The following is a 17086-nucleotide window of genomic DNA, read 5'->3' as shown; positions in this document are numbered from 1 at the left end:
AAGAAGTAAAGGAGAAAACTGGTAAGAAGGAAACACTGCAAATCTGGCTGCTGCACTCTTCAACAAAATTTTCGGAATCATTGCAGTGTTTCAGACGAGGCTCCACTTCGAGGGAACGATATGGAAAGCATGAGTATCAGGAAAAATGATGTTCGTGATTTACATGTATAAAAAGCGCCTACGTCGTGCAAGACAATCCAGCACAGACGTCCTCTATGTACTATCCTGCTTTTTTGTCGTTGAGCACAAGAATGATTAAGGAAGGCGTACCCCTCTACAGAAAATGTAATGATAATGGTAAGAATGTTTGTGCAGAAGCTAACGATTTCTATATTTAATGCGAGAGCCATATATGTACAAATCATGAACGTAAAAAGGATTCTATGGCTAAAATGTTGTAAGACTGCGCACTTAAAATTAATTGTTTTTACTTCTGCGAGAGAAAAATAAGTTATCGTATTTTGCATATGATTTCAACTTATTTTTTGGCTCATATATTTGCATATAATTAAGTATAAATTTTAAAATGTACATTTTGCATAGATCACATTCTGTCACGAGCCGCTTAAACACGGCCACTGTATGGACGAAGTGGAATAGTAGCACGGCAATCCTCTCCAGGTCGTCGCTTTAGCTGAGTAGTCTTTGTATGCAAGATTACAGAGAATAAAAGGCTATAAATGATTACTAGCAAGTCGAAACGATAGTGCAAAAGACGATCATTACAATTCCGATAAGGGGCAACGCCAGTGAACGTTGCCTGAGGCGTTCAACTTTACATCTACAACACTTAGGCGTTCGCGGTTAAGTCGGTTTCGTCTGCAGCAATGAGCTGAGGAAGATGAAGGTTCCTTAATTGGTTCCTGGCGTACAACCAGACGAAAGAGCAACGTTATTCTTAGGACCTCCACTCGATTCCGATGTGATGGATAAGACTCTCAAACATCTACTCGGCCGAAATAACTGTTTATCAGCTACTATAATAACTTCTACAGGGTACACTTTTCATTTTGCTCAGTGTCTTTTTGAACGGCGAGAGAATATACGGCATACGTATAGCTATTGAACTCGTCGTCAAATGGTCAATACGATGTCGGCGGAAGTTCTTCTTGTTCTACTCCTTCATTCTTGGCTAACTCTTTATTTATACGTTCTATAGTTACCATGGCCGGAATCTTGCCCTTCTCTCCGTATCAAAACGTTTTATTTACATAGAAGACTGAGATGATACGAAAATTCAACGACCTGACAACCAATGACATTTTCTAGATAAGTAGCCTGCAGGAATTCCTAACCGTTAACTGTAACTGGCTTTTGCATGCTTTACCTCTACAAAGAGAGCTTGTACGAAGTTAAGCATTGCTTTCATTTTTTGCAAAGAAATTTGCTCAATAAGAGGACTCCTGATTTTCGTATTGGTACACCCACTTTGTATATATGCTGCACACCCGATACGAATAAACAAAGTATATACGGCTTATCCACACCCTTTGTGTCGCCATACTGTTTGCATGTCCCTCTGTGTGTTAATGCGTCGGGCGCCCGTCGCCACCAAACGGCGATTGACGCTACTGCAACGACCTAAGACTAGTTACCATGCGATAACAACTGTCCGTCTAGATCTATATATCTATCTGCTTGTTGTGAAGAGTACATAGTGATGTGATAGAGGTCGTGAAAGTACTCACGAGGTCCTTGACTGAGGACGAGTCGTGCAGCATCAACATCATGTTGTTGTTAGCGATAGCGGCGGCGGCGGCGGCGGCCTGTTGTTGTTGCTGCTGTTGTTGTTGGTGCTTCTGATTTTCTCTGTCACGTTCCCGTTCGCGTTCTCTTTCGCGTTCGCGTTCCCGCTCGACCCTGCCCTGAGCTTTCCCTTTTGCGCCGCTTGAGCCCCCGCTCCCGCTGAGGGGGGCTCTTAGCACCCTTCGAATAAGATGCTGTTTGTGGCGCGACGAGCCTCCAGACGACGAGGAGTTACCGTTGGTGCCGCTGGGTGTGGCGACTGGGGGCTCCGGGCTGCTCTGGCCCGACGATGACGGCGAGCCGGCGCTCACCCCCGACGAGGCCGTCGATGGAGGCTGAGACGAGGGCGCCGGACGTAGCCGGGTCGAGATCGCGTTTAACATCGGTACAAATCGGTCAGTGATCAGCAAAAAAGACTCACTAGTAACGATGAGGTAAGAAGATCGATAGCGACGACAATACGGTCGTGAGAAAACGGCGAAATGTAAGAATGCAATGGTCGTCACCAGTCAGAACTAACACTTCGTAGTTAGTTAAGGCTCGACTTTCGTGTTATAATTACTGTTGCTAACGCATTACCCCTTTTGGCAATGGCTGTGAGGGTATAGTGCGGATGTAGCTCTATTCTCAAATAGTCTCATAACTTATGTTGCCCTCGTAGGCAAACAGGAAATCAGTCCGCTTTGGGCTAGGAGTATGTCTGTGAGAAGGTAGCCGTCGAAGAAGGGAAGGACGAAGCAAATGAAGCGCAGATTTGACATCAAGGCCAGTAGACAATAAAGTCGACGGCCGCCGCCATATTAAAACAAATTCTTAGCTACTTCCGAACTGTTAAAATCCCATAGACATATTTCGATTTTTTTCTTCCACCTGATATACATGGGATTGCAAATACCTACATTATATGTAAGTTTGATGATGGTGTTCTTGCAAAGTCACGATAAATCCGCATGAAACAGCAAATAGCTCGTCGTCACCCATTCAGCAGGCTTCACATTCAGCTACGCTTACTATTCGGTAATAGATGCTTTCTGGTCAACCAAAGCCACCCGTTGTAAGCGCTTTTTGCAGAATCGTCATCAAACTACTACCATTTTTTTTACATGCTGAGCAACTGTTATAAAAGAGATAGTGTACCTCAGAGCCAGCCGTTAACGTTCGGCGTTCGTTTCTGATAGTAGGCCACTAAGAGCTGCTGTTCCCCACAAAACTGGGCGAGAAAAGTATCGATGATCTCTCGCGTCCGTAACAAACGCACCCCAATTGTGTATGTGACCGTCAACAGGTGTCCAACGGTAGGCACCCGAACGCCTGCTCCCACTTTCTCGTTCGTTCTGGTGGAGGTGCACGATATACGGTAGCACTTTTCCTGTTCAGGGGGAGGGGAGGGGGGTATGTGGGACGAGTCGAACTAGGTTAAAGGCCACCTAATGCGGACTTTTACTTAACTGGAAACGTCCCCCTTTAAAAGCAAGAACTAGAAGCTTATTGACTTCTCATTCAATTCGCCGTATTGGCTATCGTTGTAGAACAGTGAGAGGGTTTCCTGCCTCGATTTCCTCTGCTCAGTGGCTTCTATCTTCAACATTTGCTTCTACGGGTGGGCCAGTAATATCCGTTGACGTTCGCTTCAACTTTGTGCTGTTCGCGATTTAAACGATTGGTTGAGCTAAAAGGACTTTTGCCTTAATTTACTTCTAGAATAATCCAGCTTCTATGTTCTGAATGCAGGTCACAGTTAGTGTCGTACTTGATGCAGGGAACCACTAATGAGTTTGATTCCACGAAATCATATGACTCACTAAGTGTAAGCATCTTATCTGCCTTTCATTTACGATGACATGGATGGTGCTGGTTGAAAAGACGGCCAATAGTTGGATGCCTTCTTTTTTTTTTTTTTTCGGAAAAGGCCACCACATTAACCACTTTCGTGTCCTGTCTGACAAATGAACGATGGGCAGTCGTGTATCGGGAACCTGCAACGAGAACGCATAGAAGCTTCCTGCCGCGTAAACGTTTTAATGGGCATAGGTAGGGTTGGCACTCACCTCTTTTACACCATCACCGTCGCCTCTTTTAATGCCCACTTCCTGTCTTTCGAACGAAATCCACAACTATGGCACCTGATTCGATACCTGGAGACGTTGGGCTTAAAAATCGGCTGTCAGGACCAATGTTGGTAACACTGATAGCATTAAGTACAAACTAATATGAAGTTGGACGTTCGATGCAATAAATCTGCATGAGGAATTAAGTGTTTCTTTTTATAAGTATAGCTCTGTGTTTGGGTATATCGTATAGATAGTAGGTGCGCTTAAGCAATAGGCTGAGCAGTTGTGAGAGGGAGTGTCGATAGTTTCAGCTTGGTTAGAATAAAACGTGCGATGGCTACATAGTAATCATCTTCGTGCATTTGTCGTTGCTAGCGGCTGGATTGCATCGCTCGTGGCGCTGCAATGGCTCTGACACGTACACACATCCACCGCGTGGGAAGATGGAGACACAGAACGCACACTTCTCGCCCAGCCGTGTCTGGTTATTTGGCCCTGACGTCTCTACGTCCACTCGCCACGATATCACTTTATCTTGCTTTCTCCTTTGCCATTCCGCTTTTTCTCGTCGTGTTGTTGCTTCAGCTACGCTGAACGTTGTCTCACACACTGACTACCCAGGCGCAGGTGGCCTTATTGACGTCGCCATTTGGGCGGCTACTCTCTGTTCGTTCTGCTCGTTCCGGCTTTGCTCTGCGCGCATCGAAGTTCACGTTAATAACTTGACTAACTTCTACTGGCTCTAGTATTCCTGTTGTTACTGATTTTGGCGTTCGCCATCGACATCGCCACCAGAACGCGGCCACCATCAGAGAGTCGGTTTCCGCTAATCCGTAATAACCACGACATTACTACCTTTATCTGAATTGTATCACACTAGTAGCCCTCCAAAAGCACTCCGTACGTCCGAGTCGCAAATGATGAAGTGCAATGGCGGCCACCGTTCATGTGCGGCGGTCACTGGGCTGGCTCTTCAGTCGCTGGGTCAGTTGATCACCAATAGCTGCTGTCGCGGCCCGGAAATTCGCGGTAGCTGCGTACTCACAGTATAGTAATATTAGAGTAATATTAGTAGCGCGACATACATTTACGTATTCGCGTAACGCCGACGGCTGCTGCAACGGCGTGTAGACGACTACTTGAACGCCTGCTATCTATGTAACTGGATGGCTGCAAACCAGCAGAGGGGAACCGACCGACAGATCGGTGCTGCTGCTTGGTTGTGATGGGTTCGGTGGAGCGAACGAGGGCCGCCGGAGCTGGGCCACCCATAAGACAAGCGATAACTGCAAGCTTCACGCCGGGCCCGCCAGGGGGCCACCACCCCCAGAGCTGTCCGTCTTTCGCTCCGTTACCATGGGTGGGGGACTTTTAAAGGGAAAGAGGGCAAACGAGTTCTTGGAAATGGATCGAGTCGGTACGAGTCGTCGCACGAGTGCTTCGCCGACCGGTGAGTTGCAAGACCGACCCAACGAAAGAACCGTGAAAGACAAGCGGCAAAGGAGGAGAGGGGACTTGAGGCAAAAGTGCAACTTAAGGTAGAGCTTTTAAGCAGCAGATGATACAGGAGGGCTTATATACAGATCAAACTGTGTGCAAACACGCGCATACGGACATGCGAACTTATGTGTATGACCGTATTGAAATAGGTAAGTGTGAGTGTGTCGGGATGTAGGTAAATCTCTAAAATTAGTAGGCTATCAACGAGAAGACTGGTCTACTTTCTATACCAGGACCCACTATAAACGTCGTGGTGTTCCTAAGCTTACAATGGCTGCTTTAGTCGTGAGTAGATTGAAGCTATATGCACTACAAGTAGTAATGCAGGCATAAAGATGACTCATAACAACTTATTATAGCTTATTACGCCATAATCTTATATACGGTAGCGATCACTCGATTCGTATTTAGGATAACAGCAATAGTAAGCATATTTTTGATCTGAGTTACGTGATTTTCCCAAGAATATAAACGCCAATATATGCATTATGTGTAATTAGACTATTTCGCCATATTGGAATCCTATTTATGCGCCTACGGAACAAACGTCTCGAGAAGATTATCAACCATAGCTATTCTGCCGCAGTAGCGTATGCGTGTTTAGCAAACAATCACAGATAGATAATGAAAACGTTGCTGACTTCGAAAGCGGCTATGCGTCTAAAGACATTTCAAGGGAAACGCTCGTTTCGTTATTGTAGAGCACTACCTGTTTTGCGCGAATCAGAATCGCCTATGCTTTTATCAGTGAACAAGCCGCGCCGTTGACTGATGGCTGGATAAGCTGGGCGAGCAGAGGATAAACGCATTCTGCACGCTAAAAACGTTTTTACATGCTACGCGCTCGCCAAACGAGAACAACGAACGCTTCTGCTAGTAATCGTAGCAAGCCTATATGGCATCTGTGTCGGCCAGGAGAAAAAATAGGCCTGCTGGTGAGTGCAGGCATCACAAAGTACAGACGTGAGCGGCAGGACATCAGCCAACTTGCTTGATTCGTTCGATAGCCAGACCAACCAAGTGGCAATAGTCGCGATGGTAGCAGTAGCAGCGGGAGCGAAATGAGAAATCGGGAAATGACGTTCCTTCTCTCGTAAAACCTCTCCCTATAATTAGGCCATTTGTATTGGTCGTTCACAAAATTAACATAGTCCATTATGCTCGAATTTGTATAAAATGTACATACAATGCATATTTGCTAATAATAAAGGTTCTGGTGTAGCATCCCTAATTTGAGTCTGCATCACTCAGATATGGATGCTGTCTGAAACAAAATTGTATCTTTATAACTAAATTGTCAGCATGCTTAGCTCCAATAAAAGCTTTAACAGAGCATAGACGACGGTAGCCATTGTGCAAGACCATATCGCATTTACAAATTTATGTAGGCCTCAGTCAGATCGAATATTCGACAGTTTAAAAGGCACGCTGTTTTCTAAATTTCAAATCAAAGCAGGCGCTATCAACATACGAGCTGGTCAGCCAATACGAGTAGATTAGCCGATACGCCTAAAACAGTATCGAATTGACACAATTTACCCAACTAAATGAACCAAATAGGAAGCGACCGCAAAATGTAGATTAAAACCATAGTGGACTAGTCCACAAGTATGCGCCGAGTGATACAGCCCCTCGTGAAGTCAATGTTGCTAACACCCGAACCTCACCAGCAGGCTATAAATCGAAGACAAAAAGACAACGAACCAATGTAGGCGAAAGGGAAATCTTCTACAGATGAGAGAGTTTGTTTTTTTATTAAATAATTGTTCAAGCAACGGATGTTGTACCTAATTAGTTTTTAATTTTAATTTAAATTTAATAATTTTTTTCTCTCAATTATCACTTGCGAATATCGGAAAGCTTTTAAGACGCAAGCTTCTTCTTCACGTATCACCGGAAAACCAACTAACAAAGTGATCAAGATCATTTATTTATGTCTTCTTTTCTTTTTACCATTATTTCTTATTATTCTTCGGCTGTTAGTCGAGCTGTTATTGCACATATGCCAATTTTATTTACCACGAACCCAGCCGAAATCAAAAGACACTGAAGTTACATGTTCGTAGCTCTCAGCTGTAAGAAACACTTCATTGGCGGCCGCTAAATAAAGTCATTTAAAATCGGTATAAATGCCAGGCTGCGTATCTACCAAAAATTCAACTTAGCATTTTAAGTGCGAACTTCAACACCTCTATCATCATGCGTGCTTATACTTTATTCTTTCAAATTATGACTGCTGTAAATTTCCGACCCCTTCGAACTGTCACAGTAAAATTATCTTATTTAGAGCCGTTTTGCATTTGCCAGAAAAACGCTAAAAAGATGTCCTGACATTGATACTAAAGTAATCATTAGTACTGAAAAAATGTTACAGAATAGTCTCTAAATAAAAAGACTTCACGGCACGTAGTCGTGACCTTAGCGTAGCTAATGCTATGTCTACTATTGTTATATAAGACTGATGGCAACTTACACGTAGAAACAAGTAAAAACAACGCGCGTAAATCCCATGCAACAGATTACCTGTACGAGCCAACTCTAACCTAAATAAATGACCGCTTTATACGCTAGATGCTTTCTCAACTGAATCCGGCGCTACAACGTTGATACACTGGCAGAATTTGGACATCCGAAAATATCAGTTGTACTGATCTTAAAAACAAGTAAATAAATAACGTAACCAAGGAAAAGGATCACTGCGTAGCGAATGCCGGCTTTTCCACAGTATAACTGTACATCGTTTGCATCTCTGAAGGTGGCCACTGAGTAAAGTCTGTGAAGAACCTCTCTCCAGATCTCCTTCGTCTTCCCTTTCCGTCTTCTACTCTGTCTAGTGCTCTTTGGTAACAGAATTATCGCCGGCATTCTTCAATGTAGGCGATAAATGGCCACCTAAATTGTGATATGTTCAACGATCAAATGACCTTCTGCAGATCTGCAACCATCGGCCATTGAGCCGCCTCTGCTGTGTGGCAACCAGCTTCTAGCCTTCAGCTCTGCGATCACCCAATGTCACTTCGCAAGCCCATCCTTTAAAGCACACACGTACCTTCAGTTCTCTGAAACCTCACCCACGCTACTTCTAACTCTAAAGCATTTAGCCGTTTGGAAGACGCCTATAGGGATGACAGATATGTAATCTCATACACAAGGAAAGCTAGGCATTATAACGACGGCTAGATAATCACATACTGATAGCGGCAAGAGGCGCGAAGTGGTGCCTAATAATACGGCATACAGTTTCCACTCCAATTCAGCCCGTGGAGAGGGAACCGTAGTGAGAAGGTTTGATCGGGTGTTCCAGTCGGCCTCATTGGTGTATTTCACGCCAAAAATACGTGTTCTTTTTCTGTCCTTTTGAAACGTATCGAGTGCAATCATAAAAAATTAGAAGCTGCGTATAGGTAAAACATTATTTCCCATTGGTAAATAATGAATAAGGTAAATTATAATGGTTTGGGGTTGCTAAGAGGAGCGGTATCCGACTATATCCAGCGTACCATTTGTCAAGTGCTACCAGTTTGAAATAGTTCGCATTGTTGGCTGAGGCATATTTCCTCTATATAATAGTATTAGAGCTTAATAACAGCGTGTCCTTTGTACCTATAAATTTATACACGAGTCTAAATACGATGCACTGGGAAAACTGTCGGCATCGTCGAATGAGTGAACGCCTTCCCGAGAATTTGCCGACACAACAGCACCGCTATGGAACTGCCGTTAAAGTCGTGTTTACGTTTTGTACTAATATTGCAGAGTTAATATGATGCACTAATGACTTCCCCCATTTCTATTCAAGCTACTCGAGAACTCACCGTATCGACAAAACTGTACCTCTACTTTAATTAATCGAAATACATATAAAGTTATGCTGAAATAGTCTTCCAGTTGCGACATCGACAATCTGATTGGACAGACTGGGTTTAAATACTCTGAATATTGTGATAAACATTAAGACATTTCATGTTTCAATTTTATGCTTTTGCTAAAAAAAAAAAAAAACACATATTCTCTATTCTTCGCTGATTTTTAGCTGAAACGCCCATAAGCCATTTATCGACTTCTCATCAGTTGTTAGAAAATGCACCATTTTTTTACCACACGAATTTACCATGCACCATAATTGTGATATCCTTTACAACATATTCGATAATAAAGGGGTACACAAACGTGTCCGAAATAAATGACGACCATTTAATATCTTCTCAAACTGTTCAACGAAAACTTATCGCCAAGTTGTAGTTCATCAAGTTTTCATTTTAACAACTGCACAAGAAAAAGGGTTGATATTACTATATTATATTAAAAATAAAATTTCTGATTGAATATATTTATTTTTTATGGAAGAGAAATATGTACCTTATTTATCGCACTGCCGTAATTTGTACAGTTGACACGAAAGCGGGCGTAGTAGTATTGCATTACGGGAAAATTTTATGCGACCGCTAAGAGCAATTATTACCACAAACGAAAAAATATGTCTAAACTTGATAGACACTCCACTGTCTTGTAGCCAAACAGGAGCTCGCAATCGTTCATTCAATTTCGTTCGCTCATATAGCTTCATTGTGTGGGGTTACTAATGATTCTATGTGAAGAAGTCCATTAGAGCAGTTACTTCGTTCGGATATTAGCAAAAACATTTTGAAAACAATTAATGTGTTTGCAAAAAAAAAATTACTAGTAGTCTATTAAATAGCGTGTTTACCCAGTCGACGTAACTGGGTTAGAGAAATCTTGTCGGACAGCTGACACAAATTACTCTACACTGTCAAAAAAAAGCTGCTAATGTTGTTTTGAGAGACATGATCTACATATTCTGCTCTTTGCTTATGTGGCAGCTGAAGACACAACAAAGTTTCCTGAGGGTAAATAGGCACCCTGTGAGAATAAGGCTTCGGTGATCTGAACTGGCTGATTGTCACTCTGTGCAACCAAAGAAGGAACATCATTTCCGCTTAAGTGTGTTCCGTTCAGCGAAGTGGGTGCTTCAGCACCCACTAGCAGTATTTGTTATCGTACGTATGCACGTTTGCCAATCCAACTATGTCGTCGATCCTCTGCCGTAGGTCGTAACAGAACTTTGTTAAACCGTACGAAATTAAGACCTCAAGACTGCCATGTGTAGGGCTTGTAGCTTACTCGAGCAATGTGAAGAAGGCGTAATGATGTGACCTCCGTTCTCCAAGGCCTGCTTGATAGCACTTAAGCCTGCCTATCTATTGTTAGCCCACATGGCTTCTGTGAAGAACAGCAAATGATCCAGTTTAAGTAGCTAAGACGGTCTTCAAATACAGTGCTTGTGCTTCCTACGAACAGTCTCGCAAAATCCTTGGTTTCTAAGAAGTGCGCACTCATTAGCATGGCTTACTTGAAATTAACTTCAGAAAATACAAAACATGGCGGAACTGTGTTCCCACCTGCGTACGCAGAGACGAACATTATCACAAGCATTTCACGCAGTCACTAATATAGCCTCCTGAGATACATCAAAAACAACTCGATTGAATAGCAGCTGCAACTTCTTCCACAACCTTAAGCTGTCGCTGTTATGTCGTCTACCTCAACCCAATTCATCAGCTGGTCTATAAATAGAAAAACTTTTCTCCACGAATGCCGCGTGCTCCTTGCACAGTCTCAAAATTTCGAGTCGATTTGTAACTCTACGTAACAACTCCACGACTCTCAACAAAGCGAGGCTATTTAGAGGTATGACACTTCGAAAACTACGATACATTCTTTGGCGACATTGTGCAGTTTCGATGATACACAATGAAGACACAATCATAAACATCCTGTTTACTGTGGTAGTAAATCAATTCGCTGAGTTGGGTTCCACGTCAAGCATGGCCGTAGAAACACGGGAATTAGGATTGATCAACAGGATTGCCGTGTTAGCCTATACGGCTATGTATGGTATAAGAGTGTGATATATTCGTAAATAACATTGTTTCTCTTTATCGGTGCGGTATGAAGACACTTTGTTTAGAAGAACCGTTACAACGCTTACAAAAATATTAAAATACAATCCTATCTCAATTTATGTCTACCAGATACCTGATAGCAACCTCTTTTCTCAAAGCTCGCTGTACGATTAGCGACCGTTGCATTCTGTCTCCCGAAATATTAGTACAGCCTACAACATAAATATGTAAAATAGTAAGTTAATTTTATGAAACGCCCATTCCATGTAGGCCTAGCACCAATTGTTTGGTCATACTATCATGAAATTTCATCTATTATTCATAGAATTAAAATTTCACTTTATCCATAAGCCAGGTGCAATCGGGAAAAAATATAAACATTGCTATCACTGATTTTCGGAACTAACGCTCCTCCTGCGTCCTAAAGAGAATGGAGTGGCCTGCATACTCACTCCTACACGTTCCTTTATTTCGCACATTCGAGATATACAAAGATAATGGCTTAAAATCTCGTCATACTACAAGCTACCAGTACACGAATGCTGAGTAGTCACAGATTATTTTATTTTAAACTTTTAAGCTATGCGCTCTTAGCAGACGAGATTTGTAGGTCGATTAGGTGACATTAAGTTGTTGAAGGTAAATGCTCCGTGATTAAATGACTGATTGAAAGTGAAGCAGTTCGCGGAATCCCTCCATTGATTAATGAAAGCTCTTAGCGAAATAGGACAGAGTTACTGATGCAAGAACAATAATAATAATAATAATGGGAACTGAGAGGTTAGGGGCCTAGAGAAAAGGCGACTGCATATAGAGAAACGAGTTGTTGTAGTCACGGAAGCCTGCAAACAAGACAGGACATGGACCATGCATTCCCTCTCGACTTCTAGTACTTCGAAACATGAAGTTATGAAGTGGGCATGAAACCTGCGAGCATAATAATAAAAAAAAAAAAATAGTAGATACCCACTAACTGAGTTGACTATAATTCGAAACACGTACACACCCTACAGACGATTTGCTTAACCATTGTCAGCGAAAAAGCCGAACTCATCGCTACGTTTTAGTGAACGCAGAGATGAAAGAAAACAGAATGCACCTATTAGCTTCCAGGTATACGTAGAGCTCTTCCCACTGTCGATTCCCATTAACAAATGGTTCCGGGATGATTTTGTGTACAGTTGTACAGGTGTACAGAAACTCTAATAGTAGGCGTCAACATTTATGTGAAAAATAGGTGGGAGTATATTCAATATATCGAGATATGGTTGTCCTATATTATATATAGTACAGAAAGGTTCGCTAATTAGCTTTATACAAGCCGACATGTAGAACTTGAGCAGGGAGCCACAACGAGCAAACTATAAAGACCTCCATACTGTGTAGCTTGGAGGCCTTTATAGCGTATAATATCAATGCGCATATGCTTATTCTTTCTGTTACCGCAGAAAACGTACTTCGTCTATTTGGTCTTCGTTGAGCCAGTGATGTAGTAAGCTTCCGCATCCAAGCTGGAAACCGATCTCGTATATTCTTCTGCCACCAATTGCAGCAACAGTTGAGTGTGATAATAAGCTACAGCTTTACGCCTAAGTATTTACTGCTATTGTTAGTTTTGCCTTTGCACTAGATTTTCCTTTAGATACTTATAACTTGTACAACTTGTAGCTAGTTTACCACCTGATACAAGCTAGAAATATTTCTATTGGCACCGCAATCGTAGGCCTGCGTGATTTAATTATGGTAAAATGTAATATTAAATTATAAACTAAAAAACATAACAACAATATTATAACAGACGATATTAAACTATAATTTAAAAAAATATATGCTTGCGGAGATCCTTAAGGTTCCATAATCATATTCTATGTAAAGGTTTGGATAATGTCCATAAAAGTGCGCAGGCATCGCAGTGCATTATTTATACCTCACTGATCGAATAGCCGATAACCGATGGAAGGAAACGTCGTATGTAATTCATATCCTATAAGTTTGCTGGTCGCGGTTTTCGATGGAGAACTAAAGTGAACGATTACTCTAGTAATACCTAACAGTTCCGATTTGGGCTGATTCAGCGTACGTAGAGAATGGAAGCCGACCATAAGCCGCGTTTAGAAAACCGTCCTAAGCTCTACTTTTAAAGAACTATGACCGGCAACTATTCTATTCCACTAGACGCAAAAGGCTAGCTTCACAATGTACTTGCTCACTAGCAGCACGATATGTAAAAAATCATATCTCAGGTTAGTTTTGATCTTCATTTTGACCTCCTCGTCCAATGACCTTGGAGTCATCCTATTATGGATCAAACGGTTTATATTTCAATCAATATAACCCTAAAAATAAATCGCGTCCCTTCGAATCATTAGATCGAACTGGAAACCCTGTCTGCGTTGCACTCTGAGCCTTAGCATTGTTATGCTCGTCTGATATGCGGCTCGTCGGGTCCAACAACTCACTAACCTAGCTTAACTTTTATGTAAACCTCTTATTTTGTTAGCTTCGATGACGTAAGATGATTTCTGCCCTCTTAAGCTATTTAAATAACACACAGGGTATAACGATTCTAATAACGAGAAATTTCTGCTTATCGTTTGATCCAGTTTTACAAAAGCTAACGTTGTCCCATTCCTTAGGCTGTTATCATTTTGCCGACTCGGAAGGTCGTTTTATCGAAATAAAGCCAACTTCTCACTTCAGGTAACTGAGAAGAACTACAGCTTCTGAAGTCCGTTTGGAAAAAGTTGACGGAATAGGAATCGCCAAAAGCAGCTTCCACCATCCGTATACAAAATAGTTGACGCTCTAACTAACTGTCTCTTTCTCTTGAAAACGAAACCAAGGAAGAAGAAAAAAGCTGACAAACCTCGGACTTTGGCTGGTCGGAGTTAATTTGCTGGACTTGGCCTCCTCTTGAGCCACCGCTACTGCCATTAGTGTTCTGATTTTCTCCGCCATGTCTCGACAGGACCCCCCGAGATTGCGGGCCCCTCCGGCTATCCACGCCACTCGACGCCCCGCTTTCCATCGAACCTGCAAACATGCAAAAGAGATAAAAACGCGTGAAGGAGTTGGAACAGACAGGTAGATTAGGCCATTTCGATGTAACTTCTTCAAGGAAATATATACGTATAGTTTTTTTCCGATACTGAATTTTCTCTGAAAAAAAACGGCAACGACTGATGTTTGCCGTTGCCAAATACAAATACGACGGCGAAAAATCCAGCTCTACATTGGAAACAAATACAAGCGACTACACTCAAAAGTGCCGGCGGTAAACACGCGTATTCTCTCTCCAGGTGCCATCATCTTTAGGAATTGCCTGACCTGTTCACAACATCAGTCTTTCTTAAGAAATGCTGCATTTTTTGCTACTGGGCCATCATGGTTTTGAATTATCAGACTTTTCAAATTCTATAATTTCTCAAACAATATAATTTGGAAAATCTGCTCCTTCAGATAAAGGGACACGCACGTCGCGAAACGTGCATTTGTTACACGAAAACGCGGTATACATTGGCGCCTATTTGCGAGGACAGCTTTACGTCATTGTTGCCAATCTGCGAGAGAAAAGATGTAGGCAATTTACTATTATTAAGTATAAACCTCCCATTGTTGGCCCATGGGTATAACTGTAGTTGACCACCACGTAAGCGTAAGATGCGCAGACGTAACGCGCATAAAGTGGCCTACGCTATCGAGGACCGACTACAATTCTATATTTCGAAAGCTCTAATGCTCTGTGACCCTGAATATGATCCACAGAACGTAGATAAAATTAGGTTTAGCTCAGAACTAACAACCAAAGATGATGACCTTATAGGCCCAGAGGTACGGGCCAATGTGTACTTATCGAATCGGACCGAAAAAACTGGGCCCGGATTTGTGCTTGTTCTTCTAGCAGATCCACTTATAACTGAAAAAGACACCATATTTTACTATTTGCATTCAGTCGTTTGCATATAGTAATCATGGCGCCGCACCCTAATCGAGTCCTACTTTTGGTAGCTTCTCAGAGCTCAACTCAGGATGTGCTTAGATTTTTGATGTGGTTTATTCGTTGCTCATTCCTAATGGCATTCATGGCGGAGCATACAAAATTCGCAACGTAAGTGGGCCGTTTGGGTACAAGTTATGGGTCAGTAGTGTGAACGACGATTCTTATGTGTACTTGACCTGAGAGGTAGGAAGTCGATTGAGCCATATAAAATAAATACCTTGTTGACTGTCGAAGTAATACTACCGTTTAGGCTACTCGTCATTAAGAACACATTGATGTAAACCCGCACGCTTACTTCTATTCCATGGCATAATCGTATATCGAATTATGCCGAATTTTTGAGCTTTTTTCGAAAAATGTGATATTTGCATCAACGCCCTAAACATATTGTTTCAATCTAGCTAATCCTAGTTCAGACGATGCATAATTACCTTGTATCAACTAAATAGCCGTTAAATATTGGACCCTCTTTGCAATCCTGAAGGTTGCACCGAAACGTATTTAAGTGCTTGGATAAATATTCATTCATATCATTGTGTTAAGGCTCAGTATTTTTTGAATGTTTACATTTTAGTAGAAAGACGTTTCTAATCTGTATATGAAACCTATGCGGTAGCTATTTAAGTAATGGTACTGTTTTATACAAAGAACTATGTTCTGATTCCTCGACAACTTACATGCAAGGCCAAAACAGGGAATGTGCTCTTCAGGGCTACGTTATTTGTGCTCCTACCGCTGAACAAATAAAGAGTACTTGCTCCATGATAGTCGGCGCGGCTTCACTTAGCCTCATAGCTAGAGTAAGTTTTAGTAATCGGGCCTATTTCCAATATAATAAAAGTAAATGTTACGTTTTCAAATTCGGTAAAAGTTGTTGGTCTGCTTATTGTTGTTTCTGAAAAAGAAGGAAAGACTTTTCGTTCAGGCTACTCCCATTTAGTTTTACAGGGCTCCATCGATGTCAATGCGATCAAAGTAATTGACAGAAAATCGCTTGAAGGTTGTCAGCTTACCGTTACCCTTTATTCTCATATGCCAATTTGGCGAAGTATTATAATAAAAAGATTACTAGCGGTCCCTCCATATCTTCTTACCAATATTACCGCCAGTTTCGAAGAGATTATAGTCAGAAAAATCTCAATAAAAAAAAGAGAAGGTATATAGTACCTTCAAAACACAGGTTTTAGTGGTCCGTGACGAGCAGCGACTGTCATAAGGGCAAATGCCCTCAGGGAAACCTCAACAAGAGTATTGAAAAGGATATGAAGTTAATCTCATTCTGTCCCTCAGACCTATCATCGTTTGTATTGGTCGACCAAATGTAGAAAATGGAAGGACGATTTTTGCTAACTTTTTCTCTCGATAGTCATCTCACTTTAGAAAGGATCAATGGAGCTCTAGGTGAGGTAGAACTGCAAAGTGAAGTGTTTGCCCTTTGACTACCGTATCGAAAAAGTTATCGACCACAATTATTTGTACAACGCACTATTGACTTTGCCCATCGTCCGTGCAGCGTCTTCTAACGAATGATTTCATACGACAGCTCGACATCTTGTTCGGAAAAGGAAGCTTTCTCCGGGGGGCAAACTATCCTGTCAAGTTCGCTCAGTTTCACCGGGAGTAAAGCATATTTTCATCTCCTACAAATGTTTTTATTGACTGAAGCATATTCTACTAATTTTTCAATGAGATTTGTGAGCAAATTTTCTGGTGAGTTCTACCTAGTGCGGGGCCACATGCGCGTACATATAATGTAACGTAACGAAAGCTTTCGTTATATATGCTGAGCCAACCGTAGGCTCATCAGTACAGCACAAAACGAGAGACTTGAACTACAAGTAAACTCATCCATTCATTGTAATATT

At 41.9% G+C, this 17086-nt stretch overlaps 1 protein-coding gene across 16 annotated transcripts in view; it reads right to left on the bottom strand.

Moving 5' to 3' along the window:
- LOC111261722 (coiled-coil domain-containing protein CG32809) overlaps window positions 1–17086 on the bottom strand; it is a 319292-nt gene that overhangs the window by 43089 nt on the left and 259117 nt on the right. For 15 of the 16 annotated variants that reach the window (XM_022835427.2, XM_022835428.2, XM_022835426.2 and 12 more), the window contains one exon: window positions 14088–14254. In XM_022835427.2, the coding sequence (XP_022691162.1) occupies window positions 14088–14254 (167 nt within the window). Of the gene's footprint in view, window positions 1–1688; window positions 5036–14087; window positions 14255–17086 lie in introns of those variants that run through there. The other variant, XM_022835434.2, reaches the window with a different exon arrangement.

Source organism: Varroa jacobsoni, unplaced genomic scaffold (assembly GCF_002532875.2).
Source record: "Varroa jacobsoni isolate VJ856 unplaced genomic scaffold, vjacob_1.0 scaffold_590, whole genome shotgun sequence".
Taxonomy (NCBI): Eukaryota; Metazoa; Arthropoda; class Arachnida; order Mesostigmata; family Varroidae; genus Varroa; species Varroa jacobsoni.
This window is presented reverse-complemented; position numbering and strand designations above follow the sequence as displayed.